This window comes from Denticeps clupeoides, chromosome 9 (genome assembly GCF_900700375.1).
Source record: "Denticeps clupeoides chromosome 9, fDenClu1.1, whole genome shotgun sequence".
In the NCBI taxonomy this organism is placed as follows: domain Eukaryota; kingdom Metazoa; phylum Chordata; class Actinopteri; order Clupeiformes; family Denticipitidae; genus Denticeps; species Denticeps clupeoides.
Genome location: NC_041715.1, coordinates 17472901 through 17490209, shown reverse-complemented (window position 1 = coordinate 17490209; position 17309 = coordinate 17472901). Strand labels below are relative to the sequence as shown.

Sequence of the window (17309 nt, the reverse complement as noted above, 5' to 3'; positions counted from 1 at the left end):
TGAATATAATATGATGTGCTAATGTGGAGAAGAAAGAGGCTGCGAGCATGTTAATGGCTCACCCCGGTTGCCTTGTTGTTGTTATTGTTGTTGCTGCTGCTGGTGGAGGTGGGGCTCGCGGTGGAGCACGTCTTGTCTCTGGTGAGGTGCACCAGCGAGAGCAGGCACAGGTCGGTGGCGCCCTGCTTCTCGTGTGCCGCCTCCTCGTCGCTGTCGATGCTGCGGCTCAGCAGCTGTTCGTTCTCTGAGGACGCGTCGTTCTCGCTGCGTTTGGGAGGAAGGTTGGGAGGTCAGGGGTCAGACAGTTGCACAGCATCTCAGAAGACCTCGTCTCTACAGATATTACAACACATTAAATACAGCAACACTGAACCCTTCACCTGAAACCAAATACTTTTCAGAAGTTGGACAATTCTGTATTGTCGAGACTTTTGATTGATAATGGCTATTAGGGGATGATAGGGGCAGTGGTGGCCTAGCGGTTAAGGAAGCGCTTAAGGAAACATTTTCATTGTTGTAGGATGAACTTTATCAGCAGCAGTTAGTCTGTAGTTCCAGGAATGCTGTGTTCACTCTTCAAGTCTGTCACTTTAAAAGCGTCATTGATTTTTGCAATGATCTTAGTAGAACTGAATTTTTCCACTGATTAAAAAAAGAACAGTAATCTGGCCAATTTCTTATTTTCAAACTCATTCCTAATCTTTGGAATATTTGGACACATCTACCAACTCTTAAAAACACACATAACCACAAAAAGCAGTTCTTAATGCTCTATAATACTTTGTGTGTAGTAGTTCAATTGTGCTTTTTCGCTTCTATGAAACTCGTTGTTCTGGGGGGAGGTGATTTTAAATTGAAATTTTAACACTTTATCTGCCCTTCAATTATCCCCAGATCCACCCCTGCAATATTTCACCGAGGTGAGCCCGATGCCATGCACTGGCGGTGCCCCCTCTCTCCGACTATTTCAGGTAAAAGCATTTTGTTGACAAAGGGAGCACAGAGATGCTCACAGAATGTCATTGTTTCTAAGTCATATAATACCTGCGCTGGCTTGGCAACCGCAGCCCTGAATTAGCACATCCTCTGGCATGCGCTGCTCAGCCACACTGTTCACCCTAACTGCTGGGGGATGGGACCAGTCCATCTCCCTGCTTAGAGCATTTCTAACGCCGAATATGTGTTCGAGTCTGCAGTTTGGTGCGTTTGTGTACGTATGTAGTGTGCATGCAGTGTAGTGTATATATGTGTGTAGGTGTACTTCGCATTTACCCTCAGACAATGCAAAATGGCAAGCAGAAGACACTCCTAATGCAAGCGTCAATTTCACTTGCATGAGGCGATTTGAAAAAAACTGTAACCATAGCTAGTTTACAGGTCACATGGCATTTTAAAATACAAGGGGTGGTATGTTTGGATGGAGATGGAATGGCTTCTCGCGACAGGCGCATAGGGCCTCTTTTGTCGCATAGGGCAAATGTGGTTGCTTCACTGTAGTTTTGCTTAACTCTGCACTGAAATCACAGCTGGGGTGACTGTCTATTTAGATTCAGAAAACGGTATTTCCTCCCAAAGGAAATTGATTTCCATCATGACTGCACAAACACATATAACTCTGATACTACTTAGCTTCTTACTGCACACATTCTCTTGCTGTGCATATTATAGAAACATAGCACTTTACTTCGGTAAGTACTTTGTATGTGTATACATATTTCACCTGCTGTTGGTTATTGTGGTTATAATCTTTTCTTTTATTTCCAAAAGATGGGATCTTGAATCTTGCGTAAGTATTTTCTCTTGCTTAGTCTCAGATAGATAGATGGTTAGACAGATAGATCTTTATTGATAGCAAAAATTGAGGAATTTCCCTGAAATCCCAGAATTTCCTATTCTCTAATGAAGAACAGGAACCTCATTGTCTGGTTGAAGGGTCAACGGGAAAGAACCGTCTGCGACGGTGTAGACGGGTCGGGGGTGAGGAAAAGGTTTAGGGCGAAAAGCTGTCAGCCTCCACAGCGACGCGGTTTTCACCTGGCGCATGGGATGACGCGGCTCATAATTACGACCGAGTCGATTGTGTTTGTGTAAATGAACATCTCCCATCCGAAAAAAAAAAAAAAGTTAAAGCTTCAGGGTGCATTTGTGCTCGACTACCTCATCCCTTCAAAAGCCACATAATGTTTCCAGAGTAAAAAGATTTTTTCCCCTTCCCTCCCCCCTCTGTGCCATACCTATCTTGGGGAGGGGGGGGGGGGGGGGTTAGACACAAAGCCCTTCCCAGACTCCTTACCCTGCTTAAACAGCTAGCATCTCAACTGCTGGAACTTGCCCTGTGGTGACTTAATTACCGGCAGATCCTGAGCAGAAAATCAGATAAAAAAAAACAAAAAAAAAAAAACACCTCTTTCAACCACCCCCCCAATAATTCAAGTCCAGACGGACATGTTCTATCATGTTCTGTCTTTCCTGTCATATTTATAATTTGTTTGTATCCCGGAGTTAGAAAGGAGAGGCGACGCTGAATGTCTGATTTGACGTGGTAAACATGTTAGTGTAATGTGTTGCTGGAGGTTCGGCCATACCTTTTCACCGCTTTCGGAGGCGTTGGCTTCAGCTTGTCAAATTCATCCTTCTCTGCAAATCTCACACTTTCTGCAGGAGAAAACACCCGTTTGGGAATTAGTCACGATACCGTGGTAAAACATGATGTCAGAATTTGTCGATGTACAACGTTGCACATCCTGGTAGCGCCGAACGGCCCTATGCGTGTTAGCCAAGAACAATTAAACTATTAAAAACAGGTTAATGTCAATGCTTGGATGGCACAGTAACAATCCACTTGATAAGATTTGAGACAAATCCAGCACCCTCAAGCTATACCAGTGCCATGTGTCACACCAATAATGGGTAGTTTGGGTAGATAGACATGTCAGGCACACACAGACGCACAAAGTAACACATATCATGCAACATTTACTGGACCTGATTATAAACCTATAATAAAGCACTAGCCCAATTTTACTACTTTACCCACTTCCAATTCATGATATCATGTTCATATGTGATGTTCATTTAGCACAATATGTATGCTATTCGTCTTACTACAGTTTTTCACGCCAGATGTGATGAATAGCCAACGTCAACCACCGACCTCTACCCTTGAGAATAAATTCAGACCCAAAAAAACCTTAAACAGGCCCAGGTTTACATCATATTCCATTAACCGGCCCTAAAAAAAAACCACCAGGGACTCCGAATAAACTAATAGGGTTTGACACATTGCAGGGGTGAATGATTGATGTACATGGTGAAATGTGAATTCCTGTGCAGCAGGACATGCTAATGTGCTTGCTGGCTTGTCTACCTCCAGCCATGCGTAAATGTGTGAAGCGAAGGCAGCTGATAACTATTAGAGTGGAATAGGGATATTGGCCTCAGGTATCTGAGCAGCTTGTGCTTTCGTCCTGTCAGGATGGATTAAAATCTGTGGCTAAACATGTCAAAATGTTAAAATAAAAACAAAAAAGAAATCTAAATGAATTAGATTTCATTTAAAGCTACAGTAATTTTTTTTTAACACAGTGTTACTGGTTATGAAATTCTAGATAGGGGTAGGACTGGCATCACAAACCAGTAGAACAGAGGACACAAGCAAGCCACAGAAACAGGCAGAGACGTGGAATCAGCTGCATCAGTACAACTTCAGTAATCACTGTTACAGATCCTCTTGTCAATGGTGGTCAGCCAGTTTGGTGACGGTGTAAGACATTATTCGGGAACAGCGATGAGATCTGGGCGTCACCATACTTATCAGAATGAAGGAGTTTCACCATCACTTTGTGTTGAGCCATGACTTCCACTCATATCCTAAGGCCTTTCCTTCAAATTCATCACACGTCTGAATATAGCCTAAGGATATAAGTAAACCTTAACCAAACATTCCATTGGGTTTTGCTCACTACACAAGAGGTATGTACACCACAAAACTGTCAAACCCAATCAACCCCTGCAGCTATGTGAATGCAGAACCACTGTGGTCCTTCACAAACCTTAATTATCACCACTGTTTTGGGATGAACATTATGTCCATACCTTGCACTTCTTTCTTTTCCTCTTGTTTGTTGGTCTGTGCCTCCATGGCTTTTACAATCTGACCGGAACAGCAAGCTGCAGACATCACACAATATTTATTACTCAGTTAAAATTTTCTCCATTATGTAATGAGGATGGGGTAGCATAGGATTGCATCTAACCTTGTCCGTTAGGCTTTGCCTTCAAGATGTAGAACATGATAATCAGCACTATGGCAATGGCCATGATGAAAATGGTTGACATGGCGATGATGAGGGCTGTTGCTAGGTGCCCTTGTCTATTTGGGTCTTGAAAATGAATACAAAAAATTGACAATGAAAATACATGCATAAGCACACGGTGGAAAGAAAGATATGTGGCAAATGTAATGGCTAAAAAATATAAATACAGATGTATTGTACAATTATATGATGAATGTATTGTTTGTGTCCAAACCCTCTCAGCAACTTTTCAAGCATGCAAACTGAATGTTGGTTAATTTAACACACACCGGATACATCTTGCTCAACAACCAATTTTTGGCAAATATTTATATTCCTTTAGACTATTAAATATTTTATTCTAAGAAATCCAAGTTTTTTGCAATAAAAAGCAGCATATTGTTTATTTGCTTTCAGAAAGTCCAATGGCATGCCCAAACGTCCGACCTGTAGTGTATATAGAAGCGGATCCCCTTACCATGCAGATATGGGAAAATGGTGGGACGGCTCGGGGCGGCACTTGGACCCGGTCCCGATGACCCTGCTGTGGTCCGCATGCCTGCAAACGGAAAACAAAAGGAACCGAATGAGCTCTGGCAGCATATGGGGTCGTCTCTTTGCCAGCTAGATTTATTTGTGTGCGGTTCCCAGTGGAAGTTCCCATTATGCAACTGCCACCAAATCCAGCCATGCATTTCATGGGTGCTGAAATGTCAAAGATTTTACGTTTCCTCATGGCATCAGCATTTTTCATATGTATGAAAATAAAAAACCAAACCATAAAGACTTTTATGGATCATAAATTAAAAAATTCATTTAGTTTTACTCTGAATCAATTTGGCCCTGCTGGGACCGCTGGCATCCGGATGCCCCGCGGCTGCAGTAAACGTGTTTGCTTTCAGCGTTAGCACAATTTATTTGGATAAGCTGTGATTTTTTTTTTTTTTGGATTGGATGTTAATTTTGTTTTTCTCCGAGTTTTTTCATGTCTTAATCACCTCATCACATTGCGTTTGAGCTTTTTGTACTCGGGGGAACTTTGCGCCATTCTACAAAAACTAGTGTACAGACCAGTGTGAGTGGTGTAGGCCACCTACAAGGAAAAATGTGACGAAAGAGCGAAGCAGTCATTATGATTCAGTCTCTGAAGAGGGCCTTGCTTGCAGCATTTATTGTTAGAAACTACACACACGAATACTTTTCAACTGCATGCGTGACAAGCGCACAGAACAACGCCGCTTTCCGTCCGTTTCTGATGTGTGGCGCAAAAATTAAAACCAGCGCCCCTGAAAGGGGATGGTGTGTAAAATGCTGATGTCCGTGATTTGTGGAACTTGATCAGCATTTTGGCAAATTGCTGGAGCTGAACTGTTCCAAAGTCCCAGAAGTCATTAGAGTCTCCGCAGACCTCGGGCCACTCATTATTTAACTATTATTATTCTCATCAAACATCAAACTGCCTCGTGAATTTTCCCCCTGACTGTCAGTCAAGCTAATTGACATGGCTTAACAACATCAGTAGATTTTTTTAAGGTGTGGGTCTGGTGTCATACCAGATGTTGCGTGCAGTGTCAAAACTGAAAAAAATAAAAAAAGATTGCATCTCCAATTGTTTGCCAGCCACAGTCCACGCTTCAGTAAAAATTCAAACGTTGCCCTGTGGGCACAAAACTGATTAGAAATTATTATAGCTGCTGGACCTTATTCGCAGTAGTATTGCTTATTGCAGGATTAATTCAAATTTTGCTTGTACATGAATTTTGCTATGGAGAGCATAAATAGACATGCTTAAAAAAATAGGATGTGGAAAAAACTGAGGTGGTGAAAAGGGGTGTAAGGGGTGTCACATTTTACTATACCTACTTTATCCTGAGCTTATCTGTATCACAGTAATGACAGTAATCAAAAGAATGATGGCAGATATGTGGGGGAATAAATCTCCAAACTGAGGCACCTTCCAACTTTTAAAACCTATTTTATTCAAAACCGGTGAACCAGTATGACTATGAAAGTGAAAGTGAAGTGATTGTCATGGTAAAACAGCGCAGCACAGCACACGGTGACACAACAAAATGTGTCCTCTGCTTTTAACCATCACCCTGAGTGAGCAGTGGGCAGCCATGACAGGCGCCCGGGGAGCAGTGTGTGGGGACGGTGCTTTGCTCAGTGGCACCTCAGTGGCACCTCGGCAACCTTCCCATTACGGGGCCGCTTCCTTAACCGCTAGGTTAAGGTTTGCATCAGGAAGGGCTTCCGGCATAAAACTTTTGCCAGGTCAACTGAACAACTTGATTTGCTGTGGCGATCCCTAACGGGAGAAGCCGAAGGGTAAAAAACAAGCAGACATCCTTAACAGAAGAAGAAAAACCCATGAAGGTGCATGTAGCATAGAAAATATGTAAGATCAGAATAATGCATAATATAGAACTATTTTCATACCTATTTAAGTTTTTTCAAAAATTTTCTCACTAACCTGCATATTGATAACGTATCAGACATGTTTAAATAAAGACTTTTCTGGCGCATAGTGTTGTTTAAACTCTGAATGAAGAGAGGAGCTGAATATTTAATGCAGCGATTAGTGCGTGCAGCCGGGAATAATTTTTTTTATGCCCTCCACACTTTTAATTATCAGATAGGAGCTCTGCTGTGAGATGTAGGTGTAATTTGCAGATTACCTGGCAAGCGTTGGCTTGTCTTTACTTGAAACAAGTAACTCCACGTTTTCCCTCGCACCGCATAGTTTCGGGATCGGTATTTTTTCAGGCCCCCTCAAAAAAATCCTTTAATTAAAATATCCACCTCCACCTGTCCCCTGTCACCCCAATCAACCCAAAGCAACCCAAACCCAAACGAAACGGCCGCCGTTCAGCCCCCTTTTTTTTTTACAAATCAGGTCTGTTCAACAAAAACAAGTTTCCACTTATCGTTCGGCTTTCTTAATGTGTTTCATGTTCCAATAATGAATAAAATATGGACATGTGCCGATGTGGTGGGGCGACCGCTGTATAAAAAGAGTCGGAGGAGCAGCCGCTCGCCCACCGGACTGCACCAACTGACATCTTTTATTAATCCAACACATCCACAGGGCCCTGCCAACTATGTGCTTGACCTTAAATTACAAGCAAATGAGGTGCTGAAGGGCCAGTGCTCCTTCGTTCCTCCTTTCTTCTGCTTTCCTTTTTAGCAGCGACAGTCGGAATGAAATGATCCAATTCCGTCTCTCATCAAACACAGTTCCCCTTTCATCTCGCCACAGTAAAACTGATTCCCTTCACCCGTCGCCTTACTGTGATGCCTGCTGAGGTGGTGGGCCTGTTAACCTAACTTCAGACCTCTAAGACGTGGCGGGGAGGGAAGTAATCTGATTTAGATTTTTTTTTGAGTTTGATTTTCCTGGTGGGCTGGGGAGGTTCTGCTCTATGTCACGCCGAAGACAGCGGCCTTGTTCCATAGACTCAGCTCCTCAGGTATGCAACGTAATCAGCAAGTCAATGATGTTATGAACGACCTGCCAAACACCAAACCCAAGCCAAAGAGGGAAAAATAAATCTTTAAATATTCATCAACCGCGGATATCGCTGCTGATAGACTCCAGGTGGCCCCGCTTCCTCGCCACAGTTTTATTGATGATCTGCTATTTGTATCATTAAGGTTCCTTTTTTCTTTTTTTTTGAAAGAGCTCAGTGATGATTCCTGACTCTGGCTGAGCGGTTGTGGTGCTGGGGGATTTCTGGCTCAACCACTGGTGCTGGTGAACTGCGTGTGGGCTGCTGCCTCCCTGGTGCTCCTGACAGAAATGAATGTCGGCACAAATAAGCAGAACGAGGCAAGTGGAATCATTTACTGTAACGGGGTGTTTGCACACCAAGGGCGGACATGGGAGGGGGCGGGACAACTGGTACTGGACCACTGAGACCAGGCAGGAAATATAGCAATTATAATGTATAATTATAATGTCATCAAAAAAGTGGATTCTCAGATACTAATCGATAGCAAAATTTAGCATTGATTTCGATATCATATAGCACTGGTATCGATACTTAAATGCCGGCTTCGCATCTTTGCATCACGGAAATTGTAAAGAGACGTGAGAACAAGCGAGAGACACATTTTAAACATGGCAGCAGCTGAAAGCTAATTCTGCCGCACAAAGCTAGCTAGAAAATGTAAAAAAAAAACAAACATGTAAGCAGGACAAATTTAGCAAGAGCACCACTCAAAATTTTACATGAGTTTCGAGAGGGAATCATTCAAACATAATAACAATTGTTACTGTTAAGTAATACTGTTGAAGTAATTTAAATATAAGAATGGCTATGTCTTCGCTTCTCTCTCTGTGTATTACAATGATGTAATTGCACAACGCGCATATATTTTCACGTCTGCGGCATAAGATTGTTTTTTTAAGTTTGGCTCAAAACAATTAAAATACATTTCTTTAATTTATTCATGCATTTATTTATTTGTTCATTTTTTATCCATTTATTGTCTGTTTTTACATTTGTTCATTTCTTTATGGAGTGTTTGGACTTTTATTTTTGTATGTATTAAAAACATAAAAAAATATTCTTTATAAAATTTTTCTTTTTATTTTATTAAAAAAATCTATTATCTATTAAAAGTTATTATGTTTTTTGTCCCCCTGTAGTATAGAAGGTTGTAATTTCAGTATCATCACAAGTCTAGTCTATTAATGGCCAATAAATTGCTCAGTATTTATGCCAATATGTGTGATTATACATTGTAATTAGAATTATAAATCAATTCCATTGCACTTTTAGCACAAAGTCATACTTTTATAGTGGTATTTGTTGGAGTTGCATAAACACCCACACTCCTACTAGTGGAGGCCTAGAGGGTAAGGAAACGGACCCATTATCGGAAACTGCCAAGGTGCCCCTGAGTAAAGCACGTCCCCACACACTGCTCCCCAGGCACCTGTCATGGCTGCCCACTGCTCGCCAAGGGTGATGGTTAAAAGCTTTTCGTTGTGTCCATCGTGCTGTGTTTCACAATCACTTCACTTTAATTATGATTATTATTTAATTATTATAATTTTAATATTATTTTATTTAATATAAATACAGTCCTCAAGGCCATGATAAAGAGACCTTCAATTATGAAATCATTGTAACAAATGTGGATTCTCACGGCTTGTTGATTGTGCTGCTGATTTCACACAGTTAATATAATTAACAAACATTAAATGGATGTACAATGAAATTAAATGAGTTGATTTTCCAGTGGGGCACTTACACAGTGTGGTGTCCTTTGGCGCATTCTGGCAAGAGTGGCACAACGTCCCATAGATATTTCGTGGTTTGTCCAACTTGTAGTAACTGCAAACGGGAATAAATCACAAAACATGTACAACTATACGTTAATATGTTTTTTTTTTTCTCTCAGAGAACCTGTTCATTGTGCCTTCAGGAAAGGCTCAGTGCACCCTTTTACCCTCAAACCTGCTATAAGTCGTATAGTTTCATTAATTTCCCCAAGGGGGCCGGCCCGGCCTATTACAGCACTGTTAAGCGAGGTGGTGGGAGTGTGTTTCAGGATTATTCGGGACCCATAAAACCCCAAATACTCAACTCACTGGGCCAACTCCCCCACATAAACGGCAGAGCCTTGCAACCGCTTAATCAGTGAAAACATACTTTTATGTGTTTGCTGGCTGATCTTTGGCATTTTTCAAACGCTGCGCAACCAAGCCTGTTTTTTCTTTCTTTCTTCTTCCTCGACAGGCCTTCCGCAGCACAGGAACCCGATGTGCGGCATTCAATTTGTTTTTCATCAGTTCCGCCAGAGGAAAGGGTTCCACAGCGGCCGGGGTCAGAAAGTTAATGCCTTCAATCCCGATATCATGAAAAAAAAAATTTATAGCATCAAATCCATCGGGTCTCTGAGGCATTATCCTGCAGCGATTAATCAAAAACCAGGAAGCTGTTCCTGCCCCTGCTTCCAATATGTTAGGCCTGTTAGGACTTCCTTTCAAGCACCATCATCCTTCCAAGTAAAGATCGTGCTGATTAAAGCCCAAAAAAGAATGAGAGAGGGGAAAAAAAAATGTTACAGGAAAAACAGAAGCTGGAATTGCAGGGAGGGATTGGCAAGATAAACAATGCTCACTCCCCTCTCACCACAATCACAGCTAAACACACACACACACACACACACAAATACACACAATGTCAAGTCTGGGCAGCCGGAGGCCGCCAGTTTCCAAATACTGTTTACCATAGCGGATGGGCACGTTTACCAGGCTGCGGAGAGTAACGCAAGGCACATGTCCATTCCCACACTAACCCAGAAGCCACCTGATAACCCACCCCAGCACCTGAGTCTCACAACACAGCTTTCAGGGCACTATTAGGCACAAAGCCCTCTGGGTTCAGACAAGTTGGCAAAACCCCACGTCCCAACCTTCAACTGTGTGGGGAAAAAACAGCACTTATTATTTTTAATGATTCTGTAATTATACTTCAAAAGTGTATGTATTATTATTGTACCATTTACGACTATATTTCTGCAGTGTCAAAGTAAATACGATAATAGCCTTGATGAGTTGCAACTACGCCACACATTTCCTGGTTTAACCCTTTATATCACATGTAGTAAACCTGCATATATGCACTCACCTTCATTGCACTTCTCTGAGTATTGATGGTTTGTTATAAATCAAAGTGGCCTTTCAACTTTTGTAGTAAATGGGGAGTCTGTCTTCTGCATTTACAGAAATAAACAGATTTAAACAAGGCACCCGCCTTGGTCTCACGACACTGGTCTCACGATTCAGTTCAATCACGATTATCAATGGCTCGATTATCTATGCATCACGATGCCGGAGGAATAGAGTCTGGCTGCAGATCCACTGAGAGGCCGGAAGTTATAACCCACAAAATATATTTTGAAATCCAGTGTCACTGATGACACTTTGAAGGCCCGCCCATCAATCGTGTTTACAAGTCAAGTCATGAGATCCACTAACACATATGCAAGTTCAGCTGTAAGTCTTGTCATAATTATAAAACTGCAAATTCTTAGGACAGTTATATATACTGTGGTTTTTTTTTTATTTTATTTTGACGATTAGATGCATCCATCAATATGGCAATTAAGTGCTGAGTTAAAATGGTGCTCTTTCAGTTGCCGTTGTTTTCATTGTCTCTTATGTCCTGTGCAAATGTTTAAATGTACAATATTGGCACAGGTTAAGAAAAAACGGAAATTCATTGCAATGTATGCTGTTTGCAATTGTTACTATTAACTCAATAAAGTTTGTTAATACTTTTGATTTATGTTTTCTTATTTAAACATATCTAGCATATCTATCGATAATTAAGGTTTGCCTCCGACCTTATTAGCATGTACTGTACATTGCATTGGGAGATCCATTTCAATTTAGTGCTGCAAGTACCTCAAAACGATGTGCTTTGGATGCTCTAAAATCTTCCATATTCTTATGTATGAAGACCTGTGTCCTTAAAATTATGTTACATACATTATGTTTTTGTCTTGTTTTAATTGCATCTTGACATGCCAAAGATCAGGAGATGGTGGTGATGAACACTGGTCTGGAAAGATAAAAGGCAGAGTAGTTTATACTGAGATGTAAAATTAAAAAGTGTGTGATGTTAGGTATGCTTTCTTTATAATCAAACAGTGTTCGGTCGGAGGTAGAATATCGGATGATGATCAGCAAGGAGGCTGAATCTGCAAGAGCATGTAGGATACAGACCACATAACAACCCAAAGCGAAGCAGAGGCTCATATGCTAGTAAGTTTTATTTGTTTGCTTTGTATTTGTAATATTTGAACGATTAGCTATGTTGCGTTTTGATTAAATTTTGTGTATTGATAACATTTGCATTTATTGAACATCATTGGAGGACATGTTTCCTGAAAGTCTCTCGGGAGATGGTGTGCTGGAAGCAAACTCTTGGTGCCCTTGTACCTTGAGGATGATGGGCAAATCTGTTTGTTCCAGTACCTTCTCTCAGTGCATGGTCAACCATTTCTGGGAATAAAGTAAGATTCATTTGATATGTTAAGTTTCCTGAGGTAAACCATATTCTAAAGACTTTCTTACTCTTTAATTAAAAAATGGAAATATAAATGTATATCCTTTTGATTTAGGCCATAACATATTGGAGAAGAACAGACAATGGCAGAATTGTACCAGGTACAGGTACAAGGTAGAACAGGTTGAATGTATGCAAAATGACATAGAATCATTACAGCAAGAATGTTAAATGTAAAATAATGTTTCACAGTGAGAAGGAAGGATCTAGGGTCCTTGTCTCACCTATATATGCTGTAGGATGCAGCCCTTCTTTAGCTTTTGTATTTTCACTTCTCATACATGCACTTTACCTGTAAATCAGTGTTCTCCTGTACTTCAGGCTGGATGCTAACTGTGTTTAATTGGCTTTATATCTATTGTAACTTTACAAATCTGTGCGTAATTGAGGACTAGAACAGCATGACCAATGGATTTCATATATAATGTGTTATAAAATCGCATAAGGTGTACACTTATATAGATGCAGATGCAGATCATTTTTAATGATGCTGATACACAGACACCATAGAGAAATAACAAACTCATATTGGTAAGCTGAATACTATGTGGCCAAATAAGTATAACATATTAAATGCATAGTGCAAATGTACGCTAAAAATTGAGTTGACAGTCTCAGAAACATAACTATGTAGCAGTCAGACTTTTATCGGCTTATTATTGGTGTGATACAGGCCTACACACATCTCAAGACCTCCACCATATAAAACAGATTATCAGCCCTTCTGACAGGCCTTCTGGTATTTAAAAATATTTGAACATTAACTATAAGAAAGGCCTAAGGTAAAAATAATGCAGTCTGTCAGATCAGTGTGTTTTAAAAGCAATAATGTCACATTGCAGCTCAAAAGAATTTAAGGGGAACGGGCCTTGAAACGGTCATTGACTGTTTTAAATGAACTCAATAATGCGCCCTTAAAAAGCCACACTTTGTATATTTACATTATCGTGAATTGAACCCAGACCCTCTGGATAAAGTGGGTGCAGTGACAGCGGCCTCGGCCTATTTTGGGCCTACATTCACTTTGCTCCACTTTTTCGTGGAGATCAGAGCCTTTGCTCGCTCTGCAACAGTTTAGCTCCTCCATTGTTTCCATGTCTTGCTTTGAAAAGACGGCAGATGGGTAATTCGAGCTGGTACCGCGAACAATTTTGGGTCACTCTGCGGCACAGGCAAACAAGGAGAGTGCAGGATGGCACCGGGGGTCCATGCGGGGTGGTCCTGGCATCAGCGATGGCTTTAACACGTACATGTGCGCCCACTGGTCCTGTCTGATCTCTGCCACTGCACATTTTCAGAGCCGCCCTCATGCTGCACAGACAGCGCAACTGGCTCAGCACTGCTCTTACTCACGACACTTAATAATGCCAGGCTTTCATCTCCGGTCTCTGGGGGATGTGTCGAGGCTCTTTCCTGATGCCCTGTGTCACTGCGGCACTGAGGTCATTCAGTAAAATGCTTTCCTTTGAATCACTGTTGGATGTTTCTTGTCTCTTGTTTCAATAGAAGTAGCCTTTGGTCATAGTTTCATTTTGCAAAACTTCCTACGAACATGCCCTCTTTATGGCCACTTTAAGCATGCCTATAAACTAATTCAGCTGCATAAAGATTTTCATCAAGACCTTTATCCCATTCTCTAAACACCACATGAATGATTCATATTAAGCAGAGATAGATAAAACTGCACACTTACTCTTTGTAATAATAATTCAATGGGCATGCAAAAAAGAAAAAAGTAATTGTATGTACAAATGAAAAGATTCTACAGCAATCTGCATCATACTGCTGCTAATAAGTTACATTATAGCTGACACATGTAAGATTGTCCTGCATTTTAGCTGATTATGTATAGCACATGCTTGTATATCATCATAATACATATGTATAGGTATTATACACCATGTTTATGTATATTTAATATGTTGTGCATGTACTGTATATGTCTCATATAATACATACCTCTTGTATTATGTACTATTATGTACTTTAATCTCCTGTTTGCACTTGTGGTTAGATGCAAAATTAGATTTCATTGTACCGTTCATTGACAACAGAGTTCATAGGAAGTGTTGTGTTTTAATTTACTTGTTTATTGTTCTGGGATTTTGACTGCTTACCCCGGGAGACAGGGTCCGCACTCAGCATCACTCTCGGCTGTTCCTGGGGTCATCACTGTGGCACGATACAAGGAGTGACAGTCCTTGTGCCTCCGGCAGATCTCGTACTTGCCCTTTGAGAATTTCCCCGGTGGACAAGGAATACAGTTGTAGTCATCATCCTTTGTGCCGTACCCACAGTTCTGAAATAATGAAATAAGTAATTAATCTGAAAAACATGTGCAGAAAAAGGCAATGACGCACATCAAATTCCCAGAAAGTACTATTTGTGTTTCGCTCAAGATCATGATTTTGAGACTGAGAATTAATATTAAAGGACAGCATATTTATTTGAACCTTTGACTAAAGGGGTGTAAACGATACTCTTATTAACACAGCTGCATCTGCGGATGTCACCAGTAATTTTGAAAAACACATGGGCTAAGCTGCATTCCGATGGATGGTGCCCATCATGCTCGCAAGACGATGGGGTGAAACCCTGCTTAGTGAAACATCACACCCCCCATGCCGGTACCTCCATTCCTAATTGACAGCTCACACAACCACTTCTGCACAAGAAATTGAATCCAGACTGCTGACTCATCCCAGTAATTGCTCCCAAAACTTGTTGCGCTGTTCTTTCGCTGTTAATAAATTAGTTTCTAGCTAGAGAAATGGAATTTCTTCTTACCAAGACACTGAAACAGCACTTCATTACTTCTTATGCCTAAAGTCTTCTATAAATTTAATGTCTGTGTCATGTCATTAATGACATTATTTTGGCCACATACTCAGTGGTTCTGATAGAATTTTCCTGAGTAAAAAAATGTTGGATGTCCAAATACCACCATTATGAAAATAGTTATAAAATAACTATTATAAAATAGTACTATTTTCCAAGTTAAATTTATTTCCCAATATGGGAATTTTTATTACTGACTGTCAGAATTGCATGAGGTTAGTGTACTGACTACCTCATTGATGATATTAAGACACTACGCTGTCGTTCACTACACTGCATTTAAACATGTATTTGTAATCAGTTTTCCAGTTTACCACTAGAGGGAGCCCCAGTACCACAAGTGGTACACATACAACAGTTTGAGATCCAAGGCTCCACAACATCCTAGATCAAATGCTAATTTTATATGGTCTATTTTCTGTTTCATTAATCATTTGTTACTCATGGTAAACTGATTAAGGAGCAATGGTCGCCTAGCCGGGTAAGGAAGCGGACCCGATATCAGAAGGTTGCCGGTTCGAATCCTGATCCACCAAGGTGCTACTGAGGTGCCACTGAGCAAAGCACCGTCCCCACACTGCGCCTGCCCACTGCTCACCAAGGGCGATGGTTAAAAGCAGAGGACACATTTCATTGCGTCACTTTGTGCTGTTCTGCAGTGTCTCACAATGACAATCACTTCACCATCAGGTTACTGAACTGAAAGCTATCAATTTGTGCGCAATGCTAATATTTTCATGAATATTACATATCACTATTACATTCTTCGCTCTTCTTCACCCTGGAAACATTTAAAACTCCTCACAGTCCTTTACTACAACTAAACAACGTCAGCTTGGTTTCAATATGTTAGTAATTACAAAACTAACATATTGTTTATTATAATTAGGGAATGCAGCAACCTGGTTAGGGCAAGAGCTAAACATCAGGAACAAAAGTTAGCATTACATGGCTTTTCAGAGTGCCTGTTACTGGTAACATACTAATGGGAAACCACCATCAGCCATTACCAATATCGTCACAGGATGTGCTAAAATGATTGAAGTGTGAGCTGTACACTGTTTGAAGGCTTTTACATTAAAACATTTTTTTAAAAATCATCACTGCAGAGTGTCAATGCATGATTGCATTTCCCGATTTTTCTTAAATGATGTGCAGCAGTGCATTTAGCTTTTGCCCAATTGAACAGGGGCGCCATCAACCTCGGTTGCAGTCTTTGAGGCATCAGACATGAAATATGATTGGTCGCAGCCGTCATTCTGAGCCCAGGCGTTGCTGTTGCTCTCCATATGGCACTGCTTAAGATAAACTCCTCTTCATTTCGTCTCAAAGCCCTTTGACTCCGAAAAAACCTCCGACATCAATTTCCTGCAGCTCGGTGGATGCAGCGAGCCCCCCTTGTGTACAACCAGCTCTGGGAGTTAGGACAACAAAACATGTTCCCAACTAGACAGGGCTTTTATCTCCTCTTATTGAAACAAGACCATCTGCTGGTGCTGCTCTCTCCCACATATTATTATTATTGAATTGTACCCCAAAAAAGGCAATATGCCAATATGGATTTCTATCTCTGTTTCCCTTCGGTATTAGTCTCTGGTTCTCGTGATGAGTGAAACGTGTCGCAACTTTAGGGTGTAATTCCGAACGTTCTCGGAAGATAGGACTCTTCTGGTCGTAATTTCGGACTGGACTGGACCTGTTAGACATTAATGCGACTGTGATGTATTGTGGGAAGGCGCGTTGACAGGACCGCTGTTGGGATGTGAGCGCTTTACCCACCAGGAGAGGGACGTTTGTGGCCTTTTCACCCACCCTGCCCTGCGGGGGGAAGAGGGGGCCGGATGCATGAAAGCTGGGTTCGAGTGGGGCATTAATCACTCACTGCCACTCGCCCCGCCGCTAGGTGGACGGACCGCGGCTGTCAGAGCGCGCCCCATCTCTCATTTCACGGGGGCCTTTGATGTTCCCCTGTGCGTTTGATTTTTTCCCCCCGCTTTCTTTTAATACTTCAAAAGTGGAGCGGGCTTTTGACTTGGGTGATATGGGTATCAAGTGCGTTGTTTGATGTGCAGCGTTTTTTGCGCCGCACCGG

The 17309-nt window shown here is 41.3% G+C and overlaps 1 protein-coding gene across 3 annotated transcripts in view; it reads right to left on the bottom strand.

Annotated features, from left to right (window-relative positions):
• The window catches only part of edar (ectodysplasin A receptor), a 33254-nt gene that overhangs the window by 2867 nt on the left and 13078 nt on the right, over window positions 1–17309 (bottom strand). For all 3 annotated transcript variants that reach the window (XM_028991766.1, XM_028991765.1, XM_028991767.1), the window contains 7 exons: window positions 14497–14678; window positions 9555–9637; window positions 4774–4854; window positions 4257–4382; window positions 4096–4170; window positions 2586–2655; window positions 63–264 (listed from right to left, as the gene is read on the bottom strand). In XM_028991766.1, the coding sequence (XP_028847599.1) occupies window positions 63–264; window positions 2586–2655; window positions 4096–4170; window positions 4257–4382; window positions 4774–4854; window positions 9555–9637; window positions 14497–14678 (819 nt within the window). The remainder of the gene's footprint in view (window positions 1–62; window positions 265–2585; window positions 2656–4095; window positions 4171–4256; window positions 4383–4773; window positions 4855–9554; window positions 9638–14496; window positions 14679–17309) is intronic.